Below are 12,240 nucleotides of genomic sequence, written 5' to 3'. Positions count from 1 at the left end.
AAGTGTATGGATATTGTACATGTGTAGTGATGTGTACCGTTGTTCATCTGGTCATTTAGCCGCTGGACCCCTGCTGAGGCCCAACGTTGCCCCATTTTCGCCCTGTGCAGGCAGACCAGGTACACCAGTATTATAATTATTTACTCTGGCAGGTACTGCCACATAATTTCCTGAGATTTCAGTGGCTAAGACCCCAAAAAAAATTCATTTAATTAGTTTTATTTCAATTGCAAAGGGTGATGCTGCTTGAATAGGAAAGGCCTAGAATATGGGCGAAAGTTAATTTGAACGTGTTTAAATTTCGTTGTGTGGGGCATTCGCTTGCATTAAGATAGAGGGGGAGAGAAGACCGAAGACTGGAGGGAAAAGACAGAAATATGGGGACAATTGAGAAGGCATCCCAAGGAAGTAAGTGGGGTGGGCTCATGCCCCACCAGGAGGAAAAAAAGAGTCCTCCTGCCACGCCTTCGGGGTTGAAGGAAAGAAAGTGGCCAGGCAAGATGCCTGGTCCAGATCGCCAGATGGCGTGTTGGCAGAAAGGTGCTATGGGGTAATAATAATAATATATTTATTGCAGGCAGTGATTGGTTACATGATTGCCTGATGCAATAATACTCACAACAGCGACAATGCTAGGGGTTTAACATTAAATAGCTTATACAAGAAGAATTACTTAAAACATATATTAGGACAAAACGTATAATTACATATTTTACATATAAAATTAATATTAACATGTGAAATGAAGACACATGAAAGGACGATGACAGTCACTCGGTTGAAGACGAAAGCTGGTCCCTGATGATGCGTCTTCTGTACGATTTGTCCTCTATGAACTTTTTGTAGTCCACATCTATCTCCTGGACGTTGTGGATCGTGGATAGAGCTAGTGCAGGGGGGGGGGTATTTCTGTACTCAGATTAAGCTCTGCCAGGATGTTGAGACATGGCACAGAATCCCGTCCAGGTTTGGTTGTCGCAGTCAATATTTTTCTCTTTCCTTCAAAGAATTTCTCTCTCACTTCTTTCCTTCTGCTTTATTCTTTCCCTTTTCTTTCTTTTTAATTTCTTTTCTTATTCTCTTCTCTGTTTCTTGTAGTGTATTGTCTCTTAAGAGTCGCTGGCTTTGGAGGATATGGATTAATCGTTGTGGGCTTGTTGTAGGCTTGCTGTGAAGCCATGCCGGTAGCTTTTACGGTGTCAGTCTGTGGTTCCATGGTCGTGGAAGAGGTGTTTTTTTTTTTTTGTCTTGAAAAGAGCTCCTGCTCGAAGAGTGTGAAGGCACGGTAGTGTTCCTCATTTTGCAACACGAGCTGTTCTTAGTTCCTGAGTGTGAACTGGGTCTTTGTCTTGAGGATGCGCGCAGGTCCCCCTCGGTAGGACATTCATGCATCAGGTGGTCCTAGGTTTCTTCCTCTCTGCAGTGACACTACGGTGAATCTGAGAGACCAAAATCGTAGAGTTTTTTTCCTCCTGAAGGACCCATCTCCCGTTAGGAGAAAGGTGGTATTGAGGCCTGGAGCGAACCATGCAGACTGGCCTGGGTATATCCGATGTACATCCGGGAAGAATTTCCGTGTTATGTCTCCTTTGGGGGAGTCGGACCATCAGGCCTGCCATGTCTGCAACAGGTGTGTCGTTAGATGTCTCTTTTCAGCACTTGTGTTGTTTGTTGGATCGGTGGTGAAGCCAATGTAGGTGGCCGTTCTCCCTTTGGACAGTTGGTAAAGCAGCCCACAGCACACAAATTCCAGGTCCAGGGGAAGGAATCCAACGAGGGCCTGGAGTGCGTGGGTGCTAACCGAACAACACGCTCTGGAGATAGTCAGGAGGATAGAGCGCTGTATGGTGTCTAGTTTTCTCCTGTTTACTGCAGCAATTGCTTCGTTGTACCACACACCTGCAGCATATGACAGAGCCGAATGAAAATAGCCTTGTAGAAAAGGGAGAGTGTCCTCTTCTTCAAGACCCTTCTGGTAACTCTGGAAATCATAGTGGAGTAATACCTGATTTTGGTACGTAGGTAATTGAAATGTGGGGGTGAATGACATGTTCTTATCCAAGACTATCCTGAGATATTTTAGTTCCATTTTTAGCTTTATGGTTGTTCCGTGGATTTTTATCTGTTGGGGCCTCCTAATATCCAGAGAGCCCCTGAAGAGGATTGAACTCGTTTTTCCGACGAAATTCTGAGCTGGTTCTCTTGGGTTCAGTGCAGCAGTGTTGAGATGGATCGATTTGCCGTTGCTTCCATTTGGGCTCTGCTGTTTGTCTCAAGCATCATTATCAAGTCATCGGTGTAGGCTTGCGTTTTTACTGTGTTCAGGTCAAAGTTTAAGAACTCATCAAGGACCAGATTCCACAGATGGGGGTCCCAGGGCAGAACTCTGCAAGCAACACTTGAAGACTGGTCGCAACACTTGGCAGTACGGAGCACTGATGTTAATTTTTCTATTTGCTAGGTAGGTCTGAATGCATCGGTATAATTTGATTGGTATGTTTGCCTTCCGGAGCCTGCCGAGGATGCTTGCCCACCATAGCAAGTCCAACGCCCTGGCAAAATCTATTGAGATTATTAGGAAATAAATAGCTGGTGCAGGTATGTGCGTTGTTTATTATGTTTTCTAGAGCATCAGCTGCAGAGTGCCCTCTCCTAAAACCGTATTGATTGGGAGAGGCCCCGCACCAATGTAATGGGTTTCAATCTTTTGATAGAGCAGTTGTTCGAAAGTCTTGCTGAGCACCGAGAGCAGTGCGATGCCTATAGGATCCCGGAAGGTCTTGTTGCTTTTTTGGGTTCTTCATTATGAATCTCGCTCTTGCTGACCACCAATCAGTGGTGAAGTAGCCTTCTGTGAGGCAGTGGTTAACTAAATTCAGGATTGTGTCCGGGATATGTTCGACCGTCTTTTTGACGATTTCAGGTTCCAGTAAGTCTTCGCCAGGTGATTTTCTGTTTCGAATTTTTTTGCTGCAATTTCGAGATCTACTCGACTGAAGGCTCCTTCAACATGTGGAGGGGTTAAAGTCAGCGTTCTCCTGGCATAGTCGTATCTGGTCAGGGGTGCTCGAAATAACAGGTGGTAGGAACGTTGCGGGCAGGATTTTGTTTATTGACTCCTGCCATGTTCTTGTATAATTATAATTATGTAATTGCCTTGCTGCAGTTTGGTGGCAGGGATGACCTTATCCCTAGGGAGTTTGTTGGTGGCTGTTTTGTAGACCACTCCCCAGGGGTCGGTGTTTTCCGACTTGAGACCAGGTGATACAGGAAAGTTTCTTTCTGGTTTTGTTTTGAGCTCTGTATTCGTTTCTTTTTTTCCCTGTAGAGTTGCCTCAGGGCCTCTAGCTCCACCTCTGGCCAGGAGCAACGAGCTCGCTGGTAGCGTTTTTGGCAGGTGTTGACTTCATGTCTTAGTGCATACAGCTGTGGGGACCACCAGAAGACCGCTCCGGGAGTCGGTTTTCTCCTCTTGATAGCAGCATTTGAGCATCCGTAATTATTTTAACGATCGCACGTTGGTGTTCGTCAGGACTGGGGTCTGAGGGGTTAAAGTTCTTTCCTATTCAGGGTTTCACGGAAGGTAGAAATGTGGGGATGATAGGAAAAACAACCCCAAACTCAGTGGCGACAAGCCCCACGAGGAGAAAAGAGGAGGAGGGGAGAGAAATCCCGCCCATCTCCCCTGCCCAAGGGATGGGGATTAAAAGTGAACCGAGCTAGAGCGCCCCGTTCAGGTCGCCAATGGCAACAGTCACTGTCGGGTAATGGATCCATTGTCGCAGATATGAAGTACATTTAGGACACTGACATTTAGTGTTATTTTTCCTCCCCCGGTGTTTCTTGATTTTTCCTTGCCTTACCAGAGTCCCTTGTCTCGAGAGGTCAGATCCAGTTTAACTGCCTATAATAGGACTAAGTCACAGTTAGTTGATGGTCTAAGTTTCCATTTCTCAAGGACAAACATGGTGCATCTCCAGGGGCGGCGCTGGCTCTCGATCGAAGTATTCGGTCTTGTAAGTAGCTCCTGGTCAACAAATCTCGTCAGCGAACGGTTTGATTTCACACTCATTGTTTCAAGTCAGTAATTGGTAGTAAAAAAAAAAAAAAAGTAAAGTGCAGCCATTATCAACCCACTGCAGGATGGAAGCCTCCTCAACAATTCATGCTGAGGGAAATGGACCATAATCTGCCACGCTGGTCCAGTGCGGGTTGGCAGATCGACCATATTCAGCAGTCAGGGGCTTGAACTCCGGTCTACTCAAAGAGCGTGCGCTACTGCACTCCCGCTCCTGACCACTTGGCTACGGAATTGGTAGTAGTATATGTCAATTCTCAGTGGGTTCTGAGGGTATTGATCCATCCGGTAGGTGTTGTTATTCTCAGGATGCAATTTTAAGTCCAGGGTTTTCAAGTCCAGTGGTTTCAATTCCCTGTGGCTTTCATTGGAAGCATTATTTTGTTGAGCAATTATGCTAGGTCAGTTCATCCAAATAATTTGTCAGTTTCTGGTCAGTTTAGAGTACAGCCATATAGTCAGTTTTTGATTTGATTTTGATTTGATTTTTTAGTTGTTGGTGCATCGGCTTCTGTGGCCATATTGCACCTCCCAAGGTTTTTGCAGTACTTTGATCCAAGCCCGAGGCGGGAATCGAACCCGCGACCTTTGGGTTGCCGGGCAGGTACTTTACCCACTCGGCTAGCCCGGTCGACCAATATATATATATAGTCAGTTCCATAGGGTGCATTTAAAAGGTCCGTGTTAGTGTCCGTCAGCTAACAGTTTAATTTCACTCTTTGTTTCAAGTCAGTAATTTGATAGTAGTACATGTCGGTTCTCAATGGGTCCCAAGGGTACTGCTGTCCAGTAAGTGTTGTTACAGTAGACTCACGATTTTCTGGGATAGATGGTAAAAAACAAATCCCGGATAATCGATTTCCCAGTTAATCCAAAAATACAGAAGTCTCCAACATACGTAAGAGATACGTTCCAGGACTTCTTACTTTGTCGAGTTTTACGTAACTATGGAATGACTAATAACATATTACTACTATATCATTATTGACAAATCTCAATTCAGCGCGATACTTGATTATTAGTTTAATTTTCTGATCCAAATCGATCGCTTTCCTTTTCTTGATAGACTTACTAGTAGCGCTGTCACTTATCCTCTTAGTCGGCACCATGATAACGGTCAAAATGAACGTTGTGTAAAGAACTTCACAGGGTTAAGGCGAAAACTCGCTATTATCACCCCGCGCGACCTTAAATTTTACTAAAGCACATTTCTGGAGGTCACTACCAAAAAACAATAAAAACGATTTGCATTTTCCGTGTTATTGGGCTTTTGTGTTCGTGCATCTAATTATAAACGGGTAGTAAACTCATTGCATTTGCGAAAATACCGATACCTGCAATTCTGTGGATTTTTACGTTATTATGGTGAAATATGTGTCCCCTTCACTGAAATCTTCAGGCATATATAAAAAAAAAAAAAAAAAAAAACCATAAATAAATTGTAAGAATCTTCTTTTCTTTCCTATTTTTTTGCTTGTTACTCCGTACCTCACTTGTGCAATTTGTGCGTGCCGTGATCTTCGTTATTGATTGCTTATTTTATGTTATTGTTTTAAATTTTACAATCCTAAAAAAAAAAAAAAAATTTGAGTGAAAAAAAAAATACGTAAGTCCGAAGTTGCGTAAGTCAGGGACTAATTGTATCGAAAAATGTTCAGCAACCTACGTATAAAATATGGCGATAGATACAAACGAAAAAAACTTACCACGTACTACTCGCGTGTCCAATACGATTTTTCCCTCTATTTTTTGCGATGTGAACATTAAATCTAAAAGCATCCCTTTATTTTTTACGACGTTGCGTATGGTTTGGTTACCAACATTATAATGGTTCATCATTAAAGATTTAACGGATGCACCGTTTTCAAACTTTTCAATAATTTCAAGTTTTTGTTTAACTGAAAGCGCAACTCCTTTGCGTTTACCCTTCATTTTCGCGATTTCTAAACAAAAAAAAAAAAAAAATATTTACTATAAAAAAAATTTCGACATCCCTGACATAAATAACGAAACAAAATTTGTCTTTTTGCGGTGCGACGGAACACAACAATCGACGCGACGCACTAAAACAAACTGAACATTTGGTCTCTTTTTTTTTGGAGCGGTTGGTGTGAAGACAGCGGGGGTTGCAAGATAATAGGCACATTAATAAATAAATAAATAAATTTTCTGTTTATACTCCGGCACAACAACCAAGTCAGTAGAGTGTACAGTAAATCATCAATACAAATATTTATCGTATTTAGTAGTCACAGGCTTGAACCCCGGTCCACTCAAGGAACGCGTGCTATGCCCTCTCGTTCCTGACCACTGGGCTACGTCAGGCCTAAATCTACCAATGACGACTTATAACGCCGCTTTTCGTTTATTTACGACTTGCAAAACAGCTGTTTATACCTATTATAGTTATTACTTGAATTTTTATGATTTTTGGTTATTATTATTATTTTTTTAAAATTTTGGAGTCTTGAAGTGTCCCGGTTAATCCGATCCCGGTAAATCGAGAGTCTGCCGTATTTTTAAGGTGCAGTTTCAAGTCCAGGGTTGTCAAGTCTGGTGTTGTCATTTTTCAGCTGCCTCTCATTAGAAGTACTGTATTTATTTTGTTGGTCATTTATGTTAGGTCAGTTTGTCTAGGTAATTTGTCCATTTCTGATCAGTTTAGTGATATAATCAAATTCCATGGTGGTCTGTGTAGTGGCGCGTACCCTAAATAAATAGCAGTACAGAGGAAATTCGTGGCGAATGCCTCCACAATATGAGATCGCTGTACCAAGAAGTAAACGCTGTTTGCTCATTGTTGCGTATAAATGCAACAATGCCCTGTTTGTGCAAAAATGGGAGTATATTATTTGTATGTGGTTCGTTTGTTTTTTGTTGTCTGATTACTACAGAGTACGGCATACGACACCCAAAACGACTTCGTTTAAATATCTCATAAATTTCATCCGACGAAGATGGGATTTATTTAGATGTTTCTGTGAAGACCTTTTTCGTTATTGAGAAGACAAGCTCTTAGTAGACTTAAATACATTCTACCCTCTGATTCGCGAGGGATGCATTCCTGGAATAATCGTGAATAAGGTCATGGGATCGGAATAGACCTAAGTCTATTCCGACCCCATGATTTCAACCAGTGCTTCCTGTTGTTATCGAGATTGTTCAAAATTCTTTTGGCATCCTTTTGACGGATTTTTGGATTGGATTGGATTTTTCTGGCGCCAACCTTTTGACGGAAGACCACAGGAGGCATTGAGGGACGTGTACTCGGTATAGGAGGAGGAGGAGGTGATTTATCGAGGTTGTCAATACAAAAGTGGGAGGCTAGCAGATCAGCTTTATAAGATGAATAACTCTTTATTCCATACAAAAGGCACATGCCGTACACAATACCCTTCACGGCTACAAGCCAGGGGTTTACAGTAAAGGCGGAATACTAAAGGCTAATAGACAAGGATGAGATAGGAGAAAAAAATAATATTATTAATAATTATACAAGTGTAGAAGTAACCATTGGAGAAAAGAATGACAAATTTACATATGAAAATATATGTAATCTTTAGGTTTTAGCAGAGGTGGGAGTAGAGATGGGCAAATGTTGTGGCCAATAGCTTTAACAAGAGTGGGAAAGCGCAACTGCCGTTTAGAAAAGAAGTAAGTTAGTTTTCTACTCTTAGTCTCTTCAAAAATCTAGTTTAGACTAATTAATAACTGTCTTATAATTATTGCGAATATTTGTATAAGCAGAAGACGAACTTAGAGATATGGATGCAAGCCAATTGTGATATGCAGTATTCTCATCTTGAACAGCCTTAGCACATTCACTGACACGATCTGAGCAAACATTGACATCAGATTTTCAAACTGTAATCTAACCAAGGAAGAGAAGAGCAGAAATCTTGCCGATCATTCCATTTTATATTCTTGTAAATAAAAAAAAAAAAAAAAAATCGAGGCTGAGAATAACCACGAGGGAAGAGTTCCATTGGAGAAGTGAGCATCACCAAATTGTGATCTGGGTGTCTAGAGAAACACTCACCCCAACTGTTTAGTAGAAAAGGTTGTTCGTGAGAAAAAAGATTGTTTGGTATTCTGGTATGTAAATGAACAATCATAGTAATTTCAAAAGTCTCAGAAGCTAGACCAGCCGGATTCTTGTGATTAGAAAATTGAAGCCAGCTTCAGTTTTGAACATTAAAATCGCCAAGAAAAGTTACCTCTCTGTTATGTAAGTTCGACTGGGAAAGTCCAGCTTCAAAGGGAGAGTTCCAAGTGATTAGTAGAATTGGGAGATCGATAGAGGCAATAGATGAATTTGACAGAATTGGGTAGAGAGATTTTAAGTCAGAGAAGATCGAATAGTGGGAATACCAAATTATGATTTCTCTGACAAGGAATATCAGAGTGGGCATATTGCAAGTACCACCTTTGAAGCGAAAGGAATTGTGCAGTGAATAATTAGGACAACTGAGATGAACAGTGGTTGAATCAACCAATAATTGGGATTTTGCCAAAAAAAGTAATTGGTACTTGACAGACTGTAAATGAAAATAAAACGTCATTGAGATTGAAACTGAGTCCACATATATCTGTGAAATTAACGAGGAAATGTTTGGGATGTTTAGATCTTTTCGCTGATAAGTTTGTTCTATTAGTTTGACCATTTATGATATATTCGGTAGTAAGAAAAGGTGGGGGGGGGGAACTTGTATGAAATAATGAAATTTTTTATATGTGGTGTATATCAAGAATATACCCAGCTCCTTTATGAAATGTGGTCTTCACAATACCCCGCATACACAGTACTTGGACTACCTCCAATCACTATCTGGCAGAGTAGAGGCAGCAAAATTATACACTAGCTGATCTGGATTCCTCCTAGAGAGTTTCCGATAGGTTCGGTTTTGGTGGTCTGTCTGGTTGCCGATCTGAGACCGTTTTAGAGCTAACTGCAGTACCCTCAAAATGTAAGGAAGATTTAAATTAAAATGAGTAAAATAATAATAAAATTTATGAAATAAATAAATAATGAAAAAAAAAAAAAAAAGGAAATACACAACTTATGCATTTCTCTCCTCCAGTAGGTATCCAGCTGACCTTTGAATTTCCACAAACCTGTCAGTCTCAACCATCCATGTAGGTAACTTATTCCTACTCGCTGGCTAAAATAAAACTTCATGCAATCCAGTCTTGAATTTATGGCCGCTAGTTCTAGAATCATTTATAACCATGAAAATGTCGTCCTCATTCATTTTACTTTTGCCTCTCAGAGCCTTAAACACCCCAATCAAGTCTCCTCTAAGGTGCCTAGTTTCCAAGCTCTGCAACCCACATATTCGAAGTCCTTCCTCACATGGACGCCCTTTTGCCGATCTCAACAGGTGAATTACCGTCTATGGACACTTTCAAGAAGCTCTGTATTTTTTTAGGGTTGGTCTCCTTACTGGAACATAGTATTCTATGTGTGGTCTTACAGTAGCCTTATATAATGGGATTAAGACGTCATCTCTACTAGCAAATGTTCGATAAATCATCGATAGGATACTATGGGCTTTCCTTGAAACCTGTCTACAATGCTCGGATAACTTCATGTCTGACTGTATCGTAACTCCTAAGTTCCTTTCTTCCACTACAAGACTTTAGTTCAACACCACCAAGTGTATACGTTATTGTGGGGTTACTGTTCACCAGGTGTAAGACCTTGCGCTTTGTGCTGGATTAAAGCATAGCTGCTATTTGACCATCCCTGAAGTCTGTCTAGGTCACTTTGAAGAAGCTCTGTTTGGCCGTGATCATTAACTACTCTACCGATTTTTATATCATCTGCAGATTTAGACATCACACCCTCTATCCCTTCATCGATGTCATTTAAGAAAATCAAAAACGACAGTGGTCCCAATACTGATTCCTGGAGAAACCCACTTCTTACATTAACCCAATCTGAGAAATAAATAACCATTTATCACAACCCTCTGCCTCCTGCCCTGAAGCCATTCTGCTATCCATCTAAGCATTTTCCCTGTGTTTCCAACCTGTTCCAACTTATAAAGTAACCGCTCATGTGGAACTGCTTTTCTGAAATCTAAATAAACAATGTCGAAATTATTTCCTAAATCCAGCTCATGAGTGACCCTGTCAAAATAGCTAACCAGATTTGCTAAATATGATTTTCCCTTTATAAAACCATGCTGTGTGTCCTTCAGAATTCCATTCCTATCTAAATGATCCTGAATGATCATCAAGGGATCTAAATGATCCCTTGATCATCGCCTCGATGATTTTCCCTTTACTAAAGTTATACTAACCGGTCGATAATTTCCCACTACACTTCGAACCGACTTTATGTATTGGCGACACATTGGCACTTTTTCAGTCCAATGGAATCTCTCTTTAGTCCAGTGATGATCTCATAATTAGACATAATGGTTCAATGCACTCTTTGACATTTGCCGCCTCCCATATAATTATAGGGTATATGCCGTCAACCCAGGAGCCTTACTCGCCTGTATGCTCGTAGGTATTTCATTAAAAAATCATGTGAAATTTCAATATCATTAATTACTTATTTTTGAACTTCACTCCCATAATTTCTCATTGACATACAGGGTTTTTCTTCTGTAAATATCGATGCAAAGTAACTGTTGCAGAGTTCATCTGCAACATCAGCTGGGGTATCTAATACTATCCCAAGTCCATTATCTAATCTGATTTATCCTTCTCTTCTTTGCATTTATATATGTGAAGAATTCCTTATCCGCATTCTTTTCTCTCTTTTCCAGCATTTCTCATACACTTTTCTTTAGAATACCTTAACCTTTTCTGTAGCACTATTACAGATCAATTTGTAGCTGTTATAGGCTTCAGTACTTTTTATTGCTCTAACTTTTTCATGCTGTCTTTTTCTGCTCAAGTAATCTGACAAATTCCGTATTCATCCAACTTGTAACTTCCTCGTGGAGTATTTTTTAATGGTATTTAAGCATTCGAGGTTCTGCATTTAATATTTTAAAGGTATACCATAGTTCAATTGTATTCGCTCTCTTTGAGATATCTACCCAGTTAATAGAGGCTATGTAGCACCTTAAGCCGTTTTAGTACATTCAATGGACCTTATTTAAAAAAAAAATTCTCTGTTTAAGAAATTGTATTTGTGTTCAGCAGTGTATGAGGGCAACGACATTTCCGATATGCAAAATGTGGCTGATATGACAGCAGTTTTCTTTACAATAAGGAATTCAGTAATAATTATGGGTGGATTCATAGAAACCTTTCCTCTGTGATTATACAGTGTCAGCAGTTTAATGTATACATTTGTACTGTAATATCTTGAGATCATATTGTAAAATCGTGTATGAACCTGATATTATTATATTATTGAAATTGATTACTGTATATTCTATAGTTGTGTTTGTTTGTTTAATGTATTAGAATAGCATTACACATATCCTTCTCTGTTCTGTTAAGTTTAAACAAATAAGAATATCGCTATATATTTGTATAAATTAGGAACGTAATAATTTTACATGAAATTAAACATGCAATAAATAACTTTACATGGGTTTATTTGAATTGGTGTTTTCTTCTAGAGGTCTGTCCAAGTCAGATTTATCGTGGAACAAGACATCCAGCTGCTTACATGCGCGGAAATATTTGGGTTTACAGGGACGTCAGATTAAGCTCTGTCAGCGCCATCTGGATACGATGCCTCATCTAGTACAAGCAACAAGGGATGCTATCTCTACGTGTCAAAAAACTTTCTCCGATCGCCGTTGGAATTGCTCGAGTATTGCTTTTGCACCGAACTTTACAGCAGATTTAACTCAAGGTAGGTTAAAAAACATAGGTTGTAAGTTGCACAGCGCATTGTTTATCAGTCTAAGTAGCGAGGTACAGTACATTTTGTAAGGGACTCTTAGGGCTATACTAGACGGGCGCTTAAAGCTCCGGTGTCAGGTGGCGTTGTAAATGCCTCCAAAACAACAAACTACACGTTGCCTTTCTACCGTCAAATCGTTTCAAACTAGAAGGGGCGTTTCTAACATTTCACTGGATACCACCAGCGACTCACCTTTTCTTTTCTAAAATTGCAATTTGTTCAAGTTGGATGTATTGCGCATTCATGTAACAGTTGATTCAAGCAGTGGCGTATCCAGGTATCATCG

At 40.3% G+C, this 12,240-nt stretch overlaps 1 protein-coding gene across 1 annotated transcript in view; it reads left to right on the top strand.

Moving 5' to 3' along the window:
- Positions 1-12,240, top strand: part of LOC150091127 (protein Wnt-11b-2-like) — a 200,767-nt gene that overhangs the window by 97,547 nt on the left and 90,980 nt on the right. The window contains exon 2 of the mRNA XM_090386860.1: positions 11,665-11,903. Within this exon, the coding sequence (XP_090242986.1) occupies positions 11,665-11,903 (239 nt within the window). The remainder of the gene's footprint in view (positions 1-11,664; positions 11,904-12,240) is intronic.

Source organism: Mastigoproctus giganteus, chromosome 1, assembly GCF_048544385.1.
Source record: "Mastigoproctus giganteus isolate SK-2022 chromosome 1, ASM4854438v1, whole genome shotgun sequence".
NCBI classification, from domain to species: Eukaryota; Metazoa; Arthropoda; class Arachnida; order Uropygi; family Thelyphonidae; genus Mastigoproctus; species Mastigoproctus giganteus.
Note: the sequence above shows the minus strand (reverse complement) of the source record. Positions and strands in the feature narration are given on the sequence as shown.